Source organism: Procambarus clarkii, chromosome 44, assembly GCF_040958095.1.
Source record: "Procambarus clarkii isolate CNS0578487 chromosome 44, FALCON_Pclarkii_2.0, whole genome shotgun sequence".
Lineage (NCBI taxonomy): Eukaryota > Metazoa > Arthropoda > Malacostraca > Decapoda > Cambaridae > Procambarus > Procambarus clarkii.
The window spans coordinates 8,754,524-8,774,708 of record NC_091193.1 but is presented as its reverse complement, the minus strand read 5'-3'; the positions used below and the strand labels follow the sequence as shown (position 1 = coordinate 8,774,708).

General features: G+C 39.2%; 2 protein-coding genes across 4 annotated transcripts in view; one reads left to right on the top strand and one right to left on the bottom strand.

The window, feature by feature from the left end:
* Positions 1-610: 610 nt before the first annotated feature.
* On the bottom strand, positions 611-15,444 carry LOC138350247 (E3 ubiquitin-protein ligase TRAIP-like). 3 transcript variants are annotated; one of them, XM_069300629.1, is made up of 12 exons: positions 15,292-15,444; positions 13,141-13,282; positions 12,420-12,552; positions 12,096-12,178; positions 11,734-11,892; positions 10,970-11,083; positions 10,625-10,736; positions 8,677-8,794; positions 7,547-7,668; positions 6,755-6,862; positions 1,970-2,075; positions 611-1,100 (listed from the first exon to the last, which is right to left on the bottom strand). In XM_069300629.1, exons 2-12 carry the CDS (start codon positions 13,251-13,253, stop codon positions 883-885), a joined length of 1,386 nt encoding a protein of 461 aa, XP_069156730.1. In that variant the 5' UTR covers positions 13,254-13,282; positions 15,292-15,444; the 3' UTR covers positions 611-882. The 3 variants fall into 3 exon arrangements, with proteins under 3 accessions (XP_069156730.1, XP_069156729.1, XP_069156731.1); XM_069300628.1 differs by having other exon boundaries at positions 15,234-15,358; XM_069300630.1 differs by lacking the exon at positions 15,292-15,444 and adding an exon at positions 15,064-15,188.
* A 276-nt stretch (positions 15,445-15,720) lies between these two features.
* The window catches only part of LOC138349745 (glucoside xylosyltransferase 1-like), a 27,040-nt gene continuing 22,575 nt past the window's right edge, over positions 15,721-20,185 (top strand). Inside the window, exons 1-2 of the mRNA XM_069300631.1 lie at positions 15,721-16,193; positions 19,422-19,563. Of these exons, the coding sequence (XP_069156732.1) occupies positions 15,826-16,193; positions 19,422-19,563 (510 nt within the window). The 5' untranslated portion in view covers positions 15,721-15,825. The remainder of the gene's footprint in view (positions 16,194-19,421; positions 19,564-20,185) is intronic.

Sequence of the window (20,185 nt, the reverse complement as noted above, 5' to 3'; positions counted from 1 at the left end):
CAAAATTGGGATATACAAAAGTTGTATGATACCTATATCTCAAGAAGCACATCAATAAACTGGAAAAAGTGCAAAGACATGCTACAAAATTGCTTTTGGAACTGAAAAACAAGAGCTGAGGTGAGGCTTGAGGTGTTAAATATGTCAAAGCTAGAAGATAGAAGGTAATGAAGCGATATGCTCACTACGTTCAAGATTGTAATTGGAATTGACAAAATTGACACAGGGATTCTTGAAATCTGCAACTTCAAGAACATGAGGTCATTGATTGAACTCCAATAAGGAAACAAAGGTGCCAAGAAAAGAAACCTCTCTTTTGCAGACAAAGAATGGTGGATCTTTCTCACAAGTTCAGTGTGGAGGCAGTGGACACAAAAATTGTCAGTAGTTTCAAAGCCTCACGTGACACTTTGAAACAAGACACTGAAAAGACGGGACACCATAAGTATAGCTCTCATCCTGTAGCTACACTTAAGTAATTACTTACTACCCAGGAACAAAAATTGTGTTCATGTAATTAGTGTATGAAACAAACAAACAGTACAGAAGTGAAGATCTCACTTATTCAAAACCAAATAAGAAATAATCGACAGGCAACTTAGAGTCACTATTTACAAGGAGACTATTTATTTTCACACATTAATCACCATACATTAAGTAATGAGAACACATACTGGGACAACACACATCAGGAATAGCAGAGTAATATATCACTTCTTACATCAATCTTTTTACAGAATATAGGTCGACATCCTTCTAAGGGCATAACATACATTGTATGACATTAGCTCTATTTAATGTTAGCATTCAAGACAACTGCAAAAGCTATTACATATTTCAAATGCAGAAACACATATGTATATATACAGTATATGTTAAACTTTAATCATCAAATGTATTTTGAAAGAAGTCTTTGAGGGTAGTGCTTTGAACCATACTGCCTGAGCCACCTTTGTTTACTACTTTAATTCCTGTCTTCTTCTTAAGAAAAACTTGCTTTGGCTTGGGAAACTCGTCCACCTTGTGGTGACCTCCCAGACCATCGTAGCCCATCTGATTCAGCCCTACATGTGGACCACTGCTTGTCTTTGGACTCATGCCTAGAAAGTAAAAAAAAAATTTCATTGCATTATCATACTTCCCTTATCAATTAATTCAATAATAGTATTGCATGATCTACTCAAATGTGGTAATGAATGGTGGTACTCTGCATATTCAGTTATAACTGACTTCACGTGCTAAAAAGCTTGGGAAAATCTTAAACCCCCCCCCCTTCCCCAACTATATGAACACGACTCACTAATGTTCATTTTCTACTGGAAATCATTTACATTCTACATAAGCATCAATCCTAGCATTGTTTGTCTCACTTGTTACTGTACTGTACTGCCAATTTTGTTTTACTTCAACTTAACTACATAAATCTGCTACATTGTATTATCACTTTCACCATAAATAGCAAAGGCAGGTCGGTTGATAACTGAAAACCTGTAGTTGAAAACCTGGAGGTCATAGTGGTGGATCAGTGGTTATATAATTGTTTCCTATAAATGCTGCAATCAGGGTTAAAAATATGAAAAATCTATTCAGTACATGACCCAATTACAATAGAGTATCTACACACCAATTTTGCAGTGCTGTAGTTTTCTTAAAGTATACTAGGCCAAAAAGTTGTAGAAAAATCTTAAAATTACTAAAAATAGGCTGTAGCTAAAAGCTTAGGGTGCAAATATGCTTATTAAATATTGCATCATCGTGCACACGTATTCCCTTTTGAATACTGGATACACAGATGTTGTAAGACTGAAGTCAGTGCAAATACTGTAGGCCTTTTCGAGATATGATGTGGAGGTGAGGTCTGGTAATTATGAGGAGAAAGCGTTAAACCAGTATGACTGCATGATGTGGAATCCAATTCGAGAAAGACAATAAAAAGGTATCGTCTTAACAAAATTGCTAATTTACTTACCAAGATCTTTAAGTGAAGGTTTATTTTTTGCAAAGATATTGTGGTGCTGGCTATTTGTTGGTTGACATATCTTAACAAGTGGACGTCGCCCAGGAAATAGATTCACCTGGAAAATATGAAGATAAAAGTGAATACAATACTGTACATACATTGTATAAAGATGGATCTGAAATAATTGTTTGCACTTGTCTAACTGTTTGACTCTATATCAACAAATATTTGAGAAAGTGACATCAATTGATATTTTTAAAGATAAGATAAGATTTCCTTTCAGAACAGTCTTCCCGTTGTCAATCTTGCTGTGGCAACTCTCAAGGGAATAACCACACACACACATTTTTGCCCAGACTGACTGACTGATTCATAAAATTATCTCTGGCACTATAACGACATTACCCCCACTAAGTAAATCAACCAATTCTCCTAATATAACTGTACTCGTATTACTTATTTGATCAAACATACAATAAGGTACTGTTGAATCCCCAAAAGTTTGTACTTTATACTATTACTTTTGTCGAGGACAAAAAAAAAAAAAAAGCACAATGTAATGAAATGCCTCTTTCTGGTGGAGCCTCAGTGGCCCCTTGAAGCTATCTCACTGAGATGGCTCCCCATTACTAGGTCATATCAGTTGCAGGGAGTTCTGTTTGATCTACTGGAGAACTTGGCCCCTTTCAGAAACAAAGGGAGTTGGGGGGTGGGGCTATTATTGTCACCTCCCACAAAAAAAAAAGCAACCAGAAAATTTTGAGAAGCTTTATTTGACCAGGAACTACAAGATTCAAAGAAAATGAAACACCAAAATGGTCAAATGACTCTGCAAAATATTCAGGCAAAAACAAGTGAATCACTAAAGAGCATCAACCTATTAAGACCTAATGGCAAGAGCGAGTGAGGGCCTGGAGTCCAGGCCCTAGCTCACTACAGAGCAATGGACAAGGAATCGATGAACCTGATAGAGAGCCAATGGAGCTCTAGCCAGGGCAGCCGATGGAGTTCTACTAGAAAGAGACATTTCATTACATTCAATGCTATTTTTTTGGGGAGGAGCACCTGGGTGCCTTCCTGCAGCTAACCACATAGAAAAAGGCAAACAAGGGACTTACCATAGAGGAGAGGAGACAGCAAGTACTAGATCGAAAAGATAGTGGGACAGGAAACCTGGTCCAGTACAAAAGACCAACTGAAACCAAGAATATTAACCAAATACCAAGCTGCCAAAACCCGATCTCAAAGATCAGCCTATGACATGTTGGGGGAAAAACAGCAGCTAAAGCAACATACAGTATTTATGAACATCATAGGCCCAAGGATAGATTGCAAGTTGGCTAACTTCGATGAACACTGGACAACCGAAGAAATACAAGCCTTGGAAGGCACAAAGGAAAAAGGGCACGAGTCACACGAAGCTGTGACTTGTATTTTTGTCTATATCTGATATGAGAATAAGGAAAAGCAGTGGTGCCAGGACTGTGCCCTGAGATACAGATCTTTTAACTGTGCTTGGACTCTTTAATTTGGCTGATTGTTACTCTTTGTGTTCAGTTTGACAGAAAATTTAATATCACCACCCTACTGACCTCATTTTGTGGGCTATCATGCCATGGTCACATTTATCAAATGCCTTTCCAAAGTCTGTGTATACCACATCTGCATTCTGTGTTTCTTCTAAGGCATCAGTGATTTTGTCAAAGTGGTCGAGTAGCAGCAAAAGACATGATCTTCCTGCTCTAAATCCATGTTGACCTGTGAAGGTATCATGGAAAATGAAATGCAAGAGAAGGCAAACCACAAGATTAAAAAGAGTGTGTTGAGATAGTTTGATCACGTTCGAAGAACGGGTAATGATAGACTTGGAAAGGGTGTATTTGAGAGAATCCGAGGGTAGGAGAAGTGACAAGTCCTAGAGGAAGGTGGGCAGATATGGCATACAATAAATGAGTATGCAGACGACGAGTCACAATAACGTGGATGAAGATATTAAAACTGAACCACACACCAGAAGATGAGGAGACTACGACGTTTCGGTCCGTCCTGGACCATTATCAAGTCGATTGTGATAAATCACAAGCAAGTCGTCCTCTCCTCATCTTCAGGTGTACAAATGAGTAGCCTTAAGCTATAGTGACCTTTGTCTGTCTCTTCTCCTTCAGCCAGAAGAGAGGCTCCATAAGTCACCTCATCTGCCCTCCTCTGCACTGGAGAACCTCAAGTTCCCCACAATTATGGCATGCTATTGCCTGGCCTCTGGGAGGAGCTACATCTGCTCTACAAATAACAAAATAATTAAGATTTAATGCTGTATTTGACACACACAATCCCACAGAGATAAGACGTTGCATGTTTATATAAGATTACTGGGTTCAAGTGCTCCTTCATGCAATCTCCACATGTTCATTTTGTAGGACTTTCTGATATTTTTTGTTAATTCTTTTTATTTGGCCATTTCTAAATTAAACATTTGCTTTACCACTCCCATTCTTTTCAAGCTTAAATTACAGGTATCTAAACACATTTACAGTTTAAAAACTCTCTATATAAGTTAACAAATTCTGGAACTGTAAAACTGTCCATTTCTATGAAGCCTAAAATTTGCTTGTATTTGCATTTTCGTTCCACAACTCTAGCCACTGCTCTTTTCTGGGGGGAGCTCCCAGAGCTATCCAGGCTGAATGAATATGTATAACTTTCTGACATCAGTCAATGTGCATGGAGTTCTTGCTTACCGGGGACCACGAGCCAGAACCTGGCCCCCTCAGAGAGGCGCGAGGAGCAATGGCCTATAGAAACCCCCATGTGGTTGGGAGCATTCTATGTCTACCATCGACCAGGTCTGACCCAGAAAGGTAGGCATCCCAAAACAAACCCCTATTCTGGTGAAACTATTGCTACTGAAAGCCCAACGAGTGGACAGAACTCCCCAAACGAAAATTAGCAAACAATCATGACGTAATTATGTCGCTGCGCCGCCATCTGTGCAACCCCCCCCCTCCTGAGGGGGAGGGGAGCTCCAGACCCTCCGTGCCGGCGATCCAACCGGCAGTTCTTGGTTGATGTGATTCTGGAGAAGTCATGTGCCTCTGGCCCCTGTTTGGTCTCCCTCCTGCATGCTTCGTCTCAGCGGCAGTATGTAGTTTCTGGCGGTCCTTCCAGTTTTCCTATTACTGTGTCGGTGTACTGTAGTCTCTGATAGGGTTGTCTTGTCCTTCCCTTCGGGGTTGTTCCATTACCATTGTCTAGTGCTGAATACTGTCGCCTCGTATCAGGCGGCGCTGGCGGGGCCGCTCCAGCTTGCGTTCAGTGTTGCTGTTCCTTCTGCTCAGTTCCGCTAGCTGTCTCGTGCATTGTTTCACCTCCGGCCTGCTCATGCGCTTCCGGTGACATGCTGGTCATTGGCCCGGGTGCTCTATATTTTTTCTTCTCAGTTTTTCATGGCCCCTTTGGTTCTGGTTTGTTTTTTCAGGTCTCATTTTCCTGTTGGCGTTGACCTCTGGGGATCAGGTCGGGGAGTTTCCGGCTCTCCTCCGGTGCACGAGTTTTTTCTGCTTGTTTGGGCCTAGTAGTTGGTTTGTTTGTTTGCTGCAGTCTCCTTCCTTTCTGGTGATGTTTGGATCTGATGTTTTCTGGAGGGGTCCATGTGCGGTTGCTTGGTTGGTCAGGCCGGGGGGTGCATCATGTATTGTGTTCAGTTGCGGCTCTTCACTGTTCTCTGTGCATTTTGGCCTCTGTGGCCGTGGGCACATTATGGTTTGCCCGGGTTCCCTTCCTTCCTTACTATGCCTGGGTTCAGGTCTCCCAGGTCATCTGCAGGGTCCTTTGGTGTAGCCTGTTGTCTTGTTTTTGTGTTAGGGCGCGTGGAGTTCATCTCTCGGGTCTTTCCCTCTTTTCCTTATCTTTGGTGAGGGAGCCCCATCAGCTCCAGGGAGCTGATGGGGCTCCCTCCAGAAAACCAGCGTTGAATGTAATGAAACACCATTTTCTGGGTGAGACCTGGAGGCTCCTCGGCATCCTTCCCTCCCTCCGGTCGGCGGTGTTTTTCACGTATTTTGACATCCAGCCAAAGAGCTGCAAGTTGGATCACCGACACGGAGGGTCTGGGACTTCCCCTTCTGGGGAGAGGGAGGGGGGGGGGGGTTGCAAATAGCGGCGCGGTGACGTGATGACGTCATGCTTGTTTGCTAATTTTCGTTTGGGAAGTTCTGTCCAGCTTTCGGCTTTCGATAGCAATAGTTTCACCAGAATAGGGGTTTGTTTTGGGACGCCTACCTTTTTGAGTGTCAGATCCGGTCGATGGCAGACATAGAATGCTCCCAACCACATGGGGGGTGTCTATAGGCAATTGTTCCTTGCGCCTCTCTGAGGGGGGGTGGCCAGGTTCTGGCTCGTGGTCCCTGGTAGGCAAGAACTCCATGCACATTGACTGATGGCAGAAAGTTATACATATCCTGGATAGCTCTGGAAAGCCTTCGAGTCTCACTCAGAAAATGGTGTTTCATTACATTCAACGCTGTTTTTTTTAGGCCTACTAAGGCTTCTGGTAATGTACACACCTTTGTTGTATAACTACTGCAATGCATGTCATCTGCATACAACAATTCATTCACACCCTAAAAAGTTACTGCAAAACTCTCATGGGCATGTATTTTCAGCAACATTTAACTTGTGTTCAAAATTGCATTCCAATTACAGTACTTAATTGTAGTTTATATAGGGAATATATTTTTTTATCGTCTACTTAATTATGTTAAAAATGTACAAATACGACAAATGAATCATTGTTACCTTTAAATTAAACTGTGATGAATCAGATAGACTTGATTGTGAAGATTGAATGGCTGCTTCATCATTTGACTCGGCTGCAGTTTCTGAACGCGCCACTTTACGTACAATCTGTAAATGTCATGTATAAATTTCCACGTTACCTTTATTTATTTATATATACAAGAGTTCTTACATTCTTGTAAAGCCACTAACACGCATAGTGGTTTCAAGCAGGTCCTTAATCCTAATTTTCCCCAGAATACAACCCGCCAAATGGTTTAGCAACCAGGTACCCATTCACTACTTTGTGAATAGAGGCTACAGTTAAGGATCGGCCCCCAGTAAATCCTTCCTGGCCAGGATATGAACCTAGGCCAAAACGCTCGCTTTATATATACTTAAAAAATCATAGAGTTCCAACAATGCTTGTTCATTTACCTAAAATACAATACTGTACTGAAAGAACAAATTCAGGCTTTGAGTGAATATGAACATCTCCCTTCTGTGGAAGACATCTGGATGCTCCATAAGGCTACATCTAACAGAAGCATCATAGCTGAGGAAGGGTGACAATCTACATTTGTTCATGCACACTTCTGGATGCATCTATTTTGTTATTGTATAGTCAACCCTTATATAACATGCATTTATTCAATGTGTTTTAGTAATAACAGGGTTTTCATTTAGTGACCATTTCTATAAACTGTACAAACTTTTATTATATAACACAGGCAAGACATGCTCACTTGTTTAATCTGGCAATGTCAACCCTAACTTTGAACATTAAGCCTACATAATGAATACTGTAGTTACCTCAGGAGTAACAAGAACATCATCCTCATCACCATCGCAGCTAGAGCTATGAGGGCGCTTGTACTCTGCCGGTGCAGGGCTTTCAGCTATCAGACGATGTATGGCACTGTTCTTCACGTCACCTAAAAGAAGAGAATAATTTTATTAGAGATCTGTCTATATCTTTGCTAAGTTGTCTGTCCTGGCAATTTTCCTTTCTTGATAAGGTACAGTAGAATCTTCCCCAGATATTGTCAACATCTGAAACACTTAAAAGGCAATTCACATATTGGTATGGCAACAACACAAATGATGCAATTTCTTGCTTGCATCAAGAAACAAGACTGAAAAAATGAGACTTGGGGCTTAGCAACCATATTCAGGTGAAGAAGGCAAAAAGACAGAAATGGAAGCAGACAGAAGAACACACAGAGACAAAGAAAAAGACAAATGGAACAGTGTATTTAGTGAACAGGTAATGTGTGGGTGGAGAAAACATAGCAGTGAATCAAGTGTTGCTACTCATTTAATGTGAGAGTAACCAAAAATAAGTGAACCATAACATGAAGAAATTACACATCTCTCATTTCCCTCACCATAGAGCTACCAAGGGTACCTGAGCCAACTGGTCTACTAAATTTATTAAGACATAAGAATAAGAACAATGAGAAAATCAACTGGAGCTTTGGGGTGACTTGAACCCTCGATCAAGGGATTCTCAGCCACTCGCATTACCATTCAACCCGTTCTCGCAAATTCGTAAAGTCAATATTGACTTATTAAATAAGTGCATAGGTGACATACTAAACATAATAGATACCCTTAAAAAGCATCTCAAGATAACCTCTCAAGAAGGATAGCTTAAAATATCCCCTGTACTGCTGGTGTGAACTGTTGTCCTGCCTAAATTTGCATTACCATGAACTATGGACACATCAAATGTTACCAGAGAAAGCAGCCAATATAATTGCTTAAATAATAATAATAAAAGAAAATTAGCTAAAATATACAAAAAACATTTGGTATTAAAGATGATTAATTAAAGAATTAAATCAATATTAATATGTTGAAATAATCTGTATGTCATTGAACTTCAGAACAAGGGAAAACATAAAAAATAATTATGATGACTAGATTCAATTAACTGTTACCTGATGGTGAAGATATTGCTTGTTCTAGAGCATTTATTTTCTTTTTCAAGCTGACATTTTCTCTTTCTAAAGATTTAACATCATCTTGAAGGTTTTTGTTTGCTAGTTGCAACACACTCTGTAACAAGAGAACTTGTACAAGAGGAAATAACAAATAATATATATGTAAAAAACATGCACATAATTCCCTTAAAAACAAGTTATTACAAATTATATGAATTAATTAGTTTCTACTGCCACCTTTACCATGAAGCTGCAGTATGTTTCACATCAAGCCATGTGAAAAAAACCAGTGTCAAGTTTAATGAAATGCCAATTTCTGGAGTTATTTTAGGGCTAACGGGGACCACAAGCCAGAACCTGGTCCCCCTCTAGAGGTGCAGGGATCAGTGACACTTGAGATAAAATTTATATGCATTTATTCATGTCTGCCACGTACTGGGGAAGGCACCCAGAAAGTCAGCAATACAAAAACAGACACGGCTGGCTAGAAACCAAACTGCAGCCTCTAAACCCCCAAAAGAACTCCCCCCAACAATGTAAACAAACGATAGAAAACTCTTGAAACTTGTGCAAGCTAGTTCGCCTCCCATCATTTGGGGAGGAGGAGGAGGAGGGAGACAGCCCAGGTCAGCTGGCTGCTCCACCCTCAGTTCTATGATAATAGAAACACCCCCAACTCCCTGAGGAAGAAAGGGTGTCATAGAACTACCAGGGCTCGCACAGAAATTAGTCTTTCATTACATTTACCGCTGGTTCTGGAGGAAACCCCGTTGGCTAACTACACACGGAGAAGAACAAGAAAGGGGACTTACCAGGGAGGAGGCAGCACAGAAGGAATAAATTTGAGGATGAGACCATTGGCTGTGACACAGGGCCCAAGGCAACACAAGGCCGCTGAGGACCAGGAACATTAACAAGATACCTGGCTGTCAGGAACCTGTTCGACCTCCAAAACACCCGTGCCCGAATATCGGCCCACAACATATTGGCAAAAACAGCCAAGAGAGCGGCATACTTATGGACATCATGAGCACAAGGGTAGACCACAGGCTGGCTAGACTTAATAACACACTATGGACAACCTGAGAAACACAACCAATGGAACAGGGAACCAAGGAAACTAGATCAACCCACAACGAGTCCTCAGAAACAGAAGCAGTGGCATGATGGAAGAGCTGCCACAGGACACTATACTTGATGCACTCCCGGCCGAAGCACCCAAGCATCAATAACCAATTCATGTTGGTTGTCATGAATAATCAATAATTTTTTGTTGTGCAGGACAATGTATCAACATAACCTGGCACATTTTAAGAGCTAAGGTTAATGGATAGTGATGCTTAGTATACAGTACATGCATATACAGTACTGTATACATGTTTCTGTTGATTAGTCTATACACTGATTACAGTTATGCAACAGTTTTAAACAAGTACCAATCAGACAACCCATCCTCGTGTTTAGATAATACTTTTTGTAACTACAGTATGTGGACACAGTTACATACATAGATATAATTGACAATTAGATAGTAGAATTTGCTACTTTATTATTCACTTTATAGTCCCCCCCCAAAAAAAAAGCCAAAACCTAAACTTTAATATTCCTAGGTCTAGTATAGCACATATATGTACTATATTATGCCTCAGATAGCATGTATTAGGCCTAGGAAGGTTAGGTTAGGTTAAGTCAAGTTTTCTTTGCAGCATCTGTACCAAACTTTTTCTGTTTGTCCAAATACAATAGTACTGATTTCTACTTTCTAATTACCTTTTATGTCAACATATGTACGATGGTCCTCATCGTTACTATAAGTATTACCTAAACAGGAGGAAGGGCTGAATCAGAACATTTAGATGATAAAAGGTACTGCCAGTGATATACATTTAACATCTGCAAATAATTATGAGCATGCTAAAATATAAAAAAACTATATATAACTTACGAGTTCTGTTACAGCAGCATTGTAATTTTGTCTCGCTTCTTTTGCCTTACTTCGTAGTGATGATGCCTCATCCCTTAGTCTTTTCTTATCATCTACAGTCTTGTTCAGCTCTCTTAAAGAAAATTATATTTTTCATTTAAGGAGTAAACTAGTTAAGTACAATATTTGCTACCCTGACTAACTGGTATGAAATACCAATTAAATTTGAATGTGAAAATACTTAAGCCTTTAGTTACAAAATTTAGATTAATCAGAAAAGGTACTGGAAGACTTGTTTGTGTGCCTTCAGATAAGAGCAATATCATACGAATGTTTCATGTAAAGAACGGGACAAGAAATACACACTTTTTGAGTATGGAGCAAAAGGTGGCCAAAGATCTCATGCTGTCAGGGTTGCCTGTGTAGGACATTAGCATGTCTTCCACATCTTCGCTGGTTCCTGACACTATACTCTCCACGCTGCATGACAAAATGATATACAAATTAATTCAACTAAAAATGCGGCTTCCACATCTTTGCTGGTTCCTGACACTATACTCTCCACACTGCATGACAAAATGATATACAAATTAATTCAACTAAAAATGTGGCATCTAGATTACTGAAATAATCTAAATTAGAGCTCCCGAGTGACAAATAATTATCAGAAGAATGCACTTGGCCAATATGAATATGCATCACTTGGAAAAGATATGAAGATAAAGAACTGGGATACAAGGACCTAGACTATCAGGTATTGAATGCCAAAACATGAAAGACGTGGGGTCATGATGTGAATAACAGAGGTTACGTTACAAACTGCAATATAATGTAAACAACCATGATTTGAGTAATATGAAAAACATTTTCTGAGCAGATACTTCAGTTGCTACCTAAAAGAACGTCTGCCATTTTAATTTAAATGGACAGAAAAATGCATAATCAGTCAAGATAATATACTGCATTGGCACCATGAGGATCTTTACAAGCTGTCCATGCAAGGTTATAAAGGTACTGTACTAGTAAAGTACTATTACTAGTAAAACTTAATTTGGGGAGCAAGAGAATGAAAGTTCATAAAACACCAGTAAAATAAGGGTAATAATAATCAGCAAACTATGCATAATTACTTCTGAAGAACTTTAAGATGTTCTCGTAAACTCTTGGTCTCATCCTTAGCTTTCTGTGCCTCTTTAGTGATTCGGTCCATGAACTGTAGCTGGGTCTTCAGAGCCATAATGGTTGTCTCTTTGACCTGCACCTGGCTTTCAACTTTCTTACATTCCTCTCTAAAAAATAAAAATTTTTATTTTGTCTATTATTACAAACTGAAAAAGAGAAGATATCACCATAATAGTATTAAGAGAATTTATTCTATAGTCAATGGATAGCAAAAAAATTTATGGATTATTGTCCAACAGGTGACAAGATTTTACCAATGTTCTGTAAATTAAAGACAGGTAAAATTATGCTCTTTGATAGGAAGATTTACCTGAGGCCTTTGGTTTGCTTTGTTAGTGTTGAATTGCTGTCTTTCAAATTCTTTATTTCCTGGTCTTTAAGTCTAACCTGAAACTATAAATAATAATACAGTATATTAGTTTGTTGTAACCTTGAGTGAAACCAAAGCAAATATAAAAAACAGCATTGAAATGAACCACCCCCAAATTATTTAAAACTAACCTTAGTGTATGATACAGAAATTTGAGACTGCTTAGTTCACTATTACAAAATTACACTTTCATCTGATATATGCTCTGGTATCTCTATCTTTGTCTCTTTAAAAGCTAGGAAGGTCAAAAACATCTAAGTTTACCTTAAGGCCATCAATATGATTCTGCAAAGTGTCAGGGTCCACCTGTGATGTATCTGTCCCACCAGTATCAAAATAAAGTTTCACCAGGCTCTTTTCTGTAGCTTTACTTCGACACTGAGGACAAGATTTGGACCTTGTGGAGTATAAAAAATAAAGTCAGTTCAGACATTACATTATACAGCACTTGTGTGTATATTATATATTACATATACAGTAGCTTATTACAATACACATTTAACAACACAGCTACTGTATTTGAAGGACTGATACAATATATAAATGCTCATAGATAAAATGTAAATTACCATTATGCAATCTACACACTTAAACTTTACATTAAATAATACACACAGCACAGTCCAATTATAATTACTGTACAGTACAAAATTAATTTTTACCAACATTTCAGCCCAGGAGAGGGCTATATCATGCAGACACACTGTACCGTCAGGCCTTAAATTGCATAAATTCAAATAGGCAAAGTTTAATCTGCATAATATAAATGTTAACATAAAATGTAAAAATATGTTGTAATATAAGAAAACATGCAACTGTGCTTCTAAAATACAGTACATACAACTCTACAGTAAATTATATTTGCAGTGCAGTATTGGAATTTAGAAGGATTTATCTTTTCAGTATTCCTACACAAACAATACACGATAGTTTTAAAATGTAAATACAAGACTGGACTGAAAAGATCATATAAGCTTATTCACACCTTTCAATCCACTGGATGAGGCAGAGAGAGTGGAATGTGTGACCACATGGAGTAGCACTGATATCATCTGTAGAAACGAAGAGGTCCCCACAGATAACACACCCAGCTCGCATTCTGGTTGCTTATTTCAGGCCAAGATTCTCTGTAATAGGAAGTCTGCATTATGCATGCTTTCAAACCAATATTTTAAAACCATAAGGGCTCTAATTTGAAATGTTTTACCTTAAACTAATTTAACATAAAGAATTACAGTATATACAACAGTTAAGAAATCCATAAACAAAAATGCAGTCCAGTATACAGATTATAATACAGTATAATATACTTTAATCATCTATAATGTCAAAATCTACAAATCAATTTCAAAATAGGAAAATAATATGCATTCACAATTAGTTATCTGAAAAAATTACAACCTAGAAATACAGTATAATCAACCTTTCACTGTGAAATCCTGGAGTGGTAGCCATGCAAAATTTGGTTTCTCTGTGATAATCAACATACTGTATATCCAGAAATCTGGAAATACATTTTCAAATCATGTTTGACCATGACCTCTGGGCCTAAAAGCCAGCCTATCCTCCTCTTTAGATAGTATTTATAATAACGATGTACTTGTAGACTTATAGTATAGTAACTTATAGTAACAAAACCAGAAAAGGTTTTGTATTTATGTTGCTAATAAAACCTAATCTAATCTAACTATCCTAGGCATAATACATGCTATCTGAAGTCTAAAATACTACACATGCTCTATACTAGGCCTAGGAGTATTTAAATTTGGTTTTAGCTTGATTTTTTATGGACTATAAAGTAAACGGTACCAAATTCTACTATCTAATTGTTCATTATTTCAAAATATATAGAATGGTCCACATAGTTTCATGTAACTGTTACACAACTTGTTAATGGTTCATGACAGATTAAAACATCATCGTTTCTTCATTTTTAAGAGGTCATTATGGTTAACTATATCAAAGGCCTTTCTCAGGTCAATGACGAGGCCAAAATGGAACTCTTTTTTTTTTTTTTTTTTTTTTTTGTCAAGGGCTGTATAGATTATATCAAGCAGACTAATAATAGCATCAGTGGTACACTTTTGGGAATGGAAGCCAAACTGGCAGGGACTTAATATGTTGGATTTTACAAGGTAGTGGTATAGTTGTTTGTAAATAATTTTGTCAAATATTTTTTAGTATCGGTAGATTTTATATTGGTCTGTAATTGTTTATGCCAGCTATATCCCCTCCTTTATTAACTGGAGTTACTCTTGCTTTTCTAAGGATATCAGGAAGAGTATGACATTAGAGATTTGTTGAATTGCAGAGCTATGCAAGAGCAGGGGCAGCACTCTTATACACCATAGTTGGTACAGTATTTCACTAATGTTCCCAGCTTTGGTTTTAAGGGAGTGAATTATGGATATTATATCTGTCGAGCTGACTGGTAAAAGGAGTACAGATTTAGGATAGCTGCCAGTGAGATATGTAATAACATGTGTCTGGATCTCTGGGAGTTTTGTAGCAAGGTTAGACTTGTTACCAAACAAAATGTCAAACACTGTGTCAATGTTAAGGGTAAGTTTGTTAGCAGTCAACCACAAATGGACATTATCTGGTTCAGTATTCACCGTGTCGTTTGGAGTAAGTGGGTTAACATGGGAGAAAAATGAAGGGTATGTCATTAGCAGATAGAATTGGCTTCAAGTGCTGAGTGACATTTGGAAGATCACTAATGTATATGAGTAAGAGGAGTGGACCAAGTATACTACCCTGCCTTACAGCTCTAGTCCAAAAGGGTGGGATACCATTTTGGCAAAATGTGCCTGTTAAGCAAAACGTTCGGTTGTCAGATAGTGACCCCAAGGCAGAGCGGAAGTCAGACCTCTACCCAGCTTAGAGGCTGAACCATGAATCTCCTCACCCCTTATTTCAAGCTGGCAGTGGGGCGACTTGTCCTGCTACAGCGGTAACATATACTGTACTGTACTACCATCCAAACAATAATGCTGGAATTTTACACTACCAGACTAAAGACTTTCAATAAAAATGGGGAAATAAATGATAAAAAAGCTCGATCTCAACTATTCTTACCTTATAAATAACAAACTACTGAATTTGAACAATAATAACACAGTCTTCGCAAACTTACTGGAGCTGCACATTGAGAGGACCGCGGAAAATAGTGGAAACTCGTTTTCCAAACTAATTAAATTATTTCCTGAAACTCTTGCAAATCTATTTAAATTCTAACCATAAATTTACATTAGTTTTTCTCTGCTTTACAATATGCTAACCATAACACTTTGTTTAGTGAAATCGGAAGTAAATAAATATTATATAAACAATCCAAACTGCTAGTTTTGGAGCCTCAAAATACTTGTAAACAAACAGAAGCCACTTACGAGCTGCCTGACGTAAAATTAAATAACTTTATGAAGGAAATAATCAGTGATTTTTTTAGTTTTTATTTTATTTATACGAAAATACTAAATATAACTGCATAATATTGCCAAAACTTTGATATTATAAGTGTGTACAATGAGATGATAATGAGAGGAGGTGATGGCGGTACGATGAGTTTGTTGTGGGTGGAGAGGAGGAGGACGCCAGGGTGATGGAGAAAGTGTCAGGTGCAGCCATGTGAAGTCGTCAACTATTGCCTCCGGGGTTCACGCCTCTCAAAATGAAATGTACATACCGATTATTGGTTTTAATTGGAGCAGTGACTTGCCTTTTAATAATGCTGGGGGTGACCGGGGACGTCACAAGAATACTCCACTTCAGAAGTTCAAACTCTGTGAGAGAAGCTCTTCGGTCAGATGTCAAGACAAGTGAATTTAATGTCGGTATGTTAGTGCCTGTTACTCCTTCTTGCCTAGACTCCTTCAGGAGCCCTGAGGTTTATAGCAACGTTTATAATAGCAAGATAACCTCGATACGCGAAGATAAAAATAAAATAAGAAACATAAAAACTCTTGCACCTGCATCCACGATTCAACATTATAATGTGAAGAAACATTCAGAGTCGTCTAAAAGAAGCAGGACAACCAAGTAAGTTTACAACTCTGGTGTATAAGTGATTAAAACAAGTCATGAATACAGGATACATCATACACAGCGTTTCTGCCCGAAACGCTGCGCGTACTAGTGGCTTTACAAGAATGTAAATACTGTACTATCCAATGTATTCTCACAAACCCAATGTACCTTCTTGTATATATATAAATAAATAAATAAAACACAGGATGGATCACAGTTTTTCTGTTTCACAATTTGTTAGTTTCATATATTGAATATTGGTCAGTATTAAAAACCATAATATAACGATTCAAACGGGTAAAATTTTAGTGCATATTTTAAAGCGATTGATTCAATCAAGTGTTGATTTAAATGCACTGTCTATTTACCTGTTTATTTTGAGAATTGTTGTTTTAGTGACCTAATATCCACCAGACAAGGGTTAAGCAAATGCACGTCTCTCATCCACTCATGTATATTCTAAAGTTGTACAAACCCAAGGAGGGTGCGAGAGAGCATCTGATCTCGTGTTTGTCTGCGTGTTGTTCCACTGCTGGTCGGTTGCCTCTCTTCTGCCATTTTCCCTGAACACTGCTGTGCTGTAGGGGGTACTGAAGTCACTGTAGTACTCCCTCCCCCCCCCTCCAAATGATGAGGTACCAGAAAGTCCAGGAATTGGACAGGATGGTGCATGGTGCATCCCATGCTAGTAGTGACCCTCCATATTGATGTCGCTGTCATTCATGCCATCATCAGGCACTGGAAGGCTCGGATCTGGAGATGGTACCAGTAGATGAAAGAAATCAGTAGGTACATCTTCAGGAAGAGAATTCGCTGATGCTCAGCTGTCAGGGACCTGACAGCTGAGTGGACAGTGCTTTGGATTCTTGGTCCTGAGGTTTCGGGTTTGATTCCTGGTGGAGGCGGAAACAAATGGGCAGATGCAAGCGATGAGTCACAATAACGTGGCTGAAGTATGTTGACCAGACCAAACACTAGAAAGTGAAAGGACGACGACGTTTTGGTCCGTCCTTGACACAATCGACTTGAGAATGGTCCAGGACGGACCGAAACGTTTTCGTCCCTTCACTTTCTAGTGTGTGGTCTGGTCAACAAATGGGCAGAGTTTCTTTCACCCTGTTACCTAGCAGTAAATAGGTACCTGGGAGTTTGACAGCTGCTACCGGCTGCTTCCTAGGGATGTGTAACAAAAAGGAGGCCTGGTCGAGGACCGGGTCGCGGGGATGCTAAGCCCCGAAATCATCTCAAGATAACCTCAAAATAAGATGGTTGGGATTCATTTTATTGGTGTGGGTACCAGATCACCTCCACAGCAGCAGTTGGGGTCGCCATTGCTAGCACGGTGTCGTAATGTGCTGCTTCCACCTGATCGATCGAGACCACCACTTCAGCACTCCGGCAATCGATAGTAATGGTTTTCGGAGTTCTCAACAGCAGCCAGAAAGGTCTCTTGTATGACTGCTGTAGCGGCCAACATACTGTATCAACCCTCAGAAACACATGGCTAGCAAAGAGAACATCCTGGGGTATGTAGGTAGGATGTGTAGATGGGTGATGGGGCAGCGTAGGGCAAATCTGCAACATCACCCTCCGAAGCTGCTACATGAAGCCAACATGTTCATCAGCTCAACGTATGGTGTTGGAGTGATCATCCCAGTAAGGCAGAGATCAGAACCATAGACAATGTTAGCCACTGAAAACCCACTGCCCTCTTTAGTTGCCTAATGAGTGCCGAGGAGTACCAAAGGAAAGTTGTCGATATATGAAGTTGGGTCCTTGGAGCCACCTTTAGTTGGCGGCGAAACCGTTCAAACGTACCATTAGCCTAAGGATGGTAGGCTGTAGTTTGGTTGTTTGGGATACCAAGGAACCGCAAGAGTTCCCGCTATGAGTGTGACTTAAATTGTCGACCCTGGTTAGTGACAATCGTGGTAAGGGCTACAAAGCCAGTCCGGTCTCTGACCAGGCCTCCTTGTTGATGGTCTGGTCAATACAATTAGGGCTTTGTAAAAACTATGTACCCCGTTGTAAACGCAACTCATTCTAAAGCCCACACTCTCAATGCACATAGCATGTGTCACTGTCAGTTTTTGGTAAGCTCGTATAATTCATTGTCGGGGACAGGCAGCCAGTTTATACATACAGTGCATGTTAGGCACTGTAGATCCTCCCCCAGGGTCAAATTACTGATCCTTCCCAGGATGGAACCCCCACAACAAGCTGATGAACTTCTTGGTACCTTTTCACTGTTAGGTAGACAGGGGCATTAGGTGATAGGAAATGAACCCAACCATTTCTGTCCCACCTGGGATTCGAACTCGGAATTCTCGATTATGAGCCGAGAACGAACCCAACTACTAATGTGACCCTCTTTATATTTATTATATGGCTGCAGTTCATGTAAGTATCTTACATAAATTGTTATATATGTACCTGTATATAAGTGTTACTGCCTATTGTTATATACACATGTATAAGACAAGGGAAGACGGGACACCACGAGCGTAGCTCTCATCCTGTAACTTCACTTAGGTAATTACACACTCGGGTATCTGTATATAACAATAGGTACTTTCAGAGTACTGTACCTATTTCACCTCTGCTTTTCAACGTGGGAATTCTGCACATGCTGTCATGCCTTCTGGCCTTGTGTGATGTTATTTCTTTGTGCAGATTTGGAACCAGCCCCTCTAATATTTTCCATGTGTAAATTATATATTATGTCTCTCCCGCCTGCACTCTTAAGAGAATGCAGATTAACCATTTTAATTGGTTCCAATAATTATATTTTTTTGTTATTTATTTATATACACAAGAGTTCTTGTATTTTTGTAAAATCGTGTAAACACTGTGCATGCACAGTGTTTCGGGCAGGTTCTTAATCCTAATTTTCCCTGGAATACAACCCTCCAAATCTTTGAACAATCAGGTACCCATTCACTGCTGGGTAAACAAAGGGGATTAAATCTGATAAGGCCTCCTGGTTGATAATTTGGTCAGCTTCACTCTTGGTACTTAGTTTGCAATCCACCCCCACAGCCTGGCTAATCAATGATGATTTGAAGGGGGAGACAGAGTTTTTGAGGGCAATTTGTAGTATTCTGTTGGAAATTCCTCTGCTAATTAAAGTGTATTGAAAAGTCTTGGATGGCTTTTTATATAGATGGTCATGTGGGAAGGGAATTTAGATAATGGATAGAAGGAAACAAATATTGTATTACTTAAATTTATTGTTTTCAGAATGGTCCTTGCTGTTGTGTGTTGTGGGGACCGTTTAAATGAGACTCGCATTATGCTTAAATCTGCAGCATCACTATCTCACACCCCTCTTAGAATGATTGTGTTTACAGAAGATCCTCTCAAGCCCATCTTTAAGGCCATGGTAAGCATCGATGTCCTTGTCATATTTAAAAAGTTCTTGTGTTATGACTAATAGGTCCTTGAGCCACTATCTTGCTTTGGGCATCTGCACAGATTTATTTCTGCCGGTCAGCATGCACCTTTCTAAGATTAAACAGCTTAAGTACAGACAGTGCACTTTTTTTTTTTAAAAGAGTAGATTTCTAATTCTAACAAGGCCTCCTTTTTGGTATAATGAACTTCCATGTTGAGCGCCACTTTTCTTTTTTTTAATAATATGTACAATTGGGTTTATGATTAAACTAATTTAACTACATTATATGTAAACCAAAAAACTTACCTAAAGATTGTGATTATATTGAATGTAAGCCTATGAGGAACTAGAAGTGAGTATATTGGGGCTACACATTTTAAAGTAGCCAGCTCACTCTTTTAAGTGTTCCAAATATTCTATATCTTTAAGAGAGAGAATGTGTTGAGAATTGGAGGCCAGATGCTTGGGGCTAGTTTTACCCAACTTTCACACATGAAGCATATGGGATTACCTTGTGTATACCTTGTGATGGTTCTGAGGATTAATGTCCCCACGGCCTGGTCTCTTGACCAGACCTGGTTGGTGGTCTGGTCAACCAGACTGTTACATG

Bases quoted from the DNA above. Each gene is read 5' to 3' on its own strand.
- LOC138350247 (XM_069300629.1), bottom strand. From the start codon at position 13,253: ATGCGAGCTGGGTGTGTTATCTGTGGGGACCTCTTCGTTTCTACAGAT. The intron at 10,737-10,969 runs GTGTGTATTTCT...ATTTTCTTTAAG, and splicing joins TTTTGCTCCATACTCAAAAA to AGAGCTGAACAAGACTGTAG. The intron at 6,863-7,546 runs GTAACTACAGTA...TGACATTTACAG, and splicing joins ATGTTCTTGTTACTCCTGAG to ATTGTACGTAAAGTGGCGCG.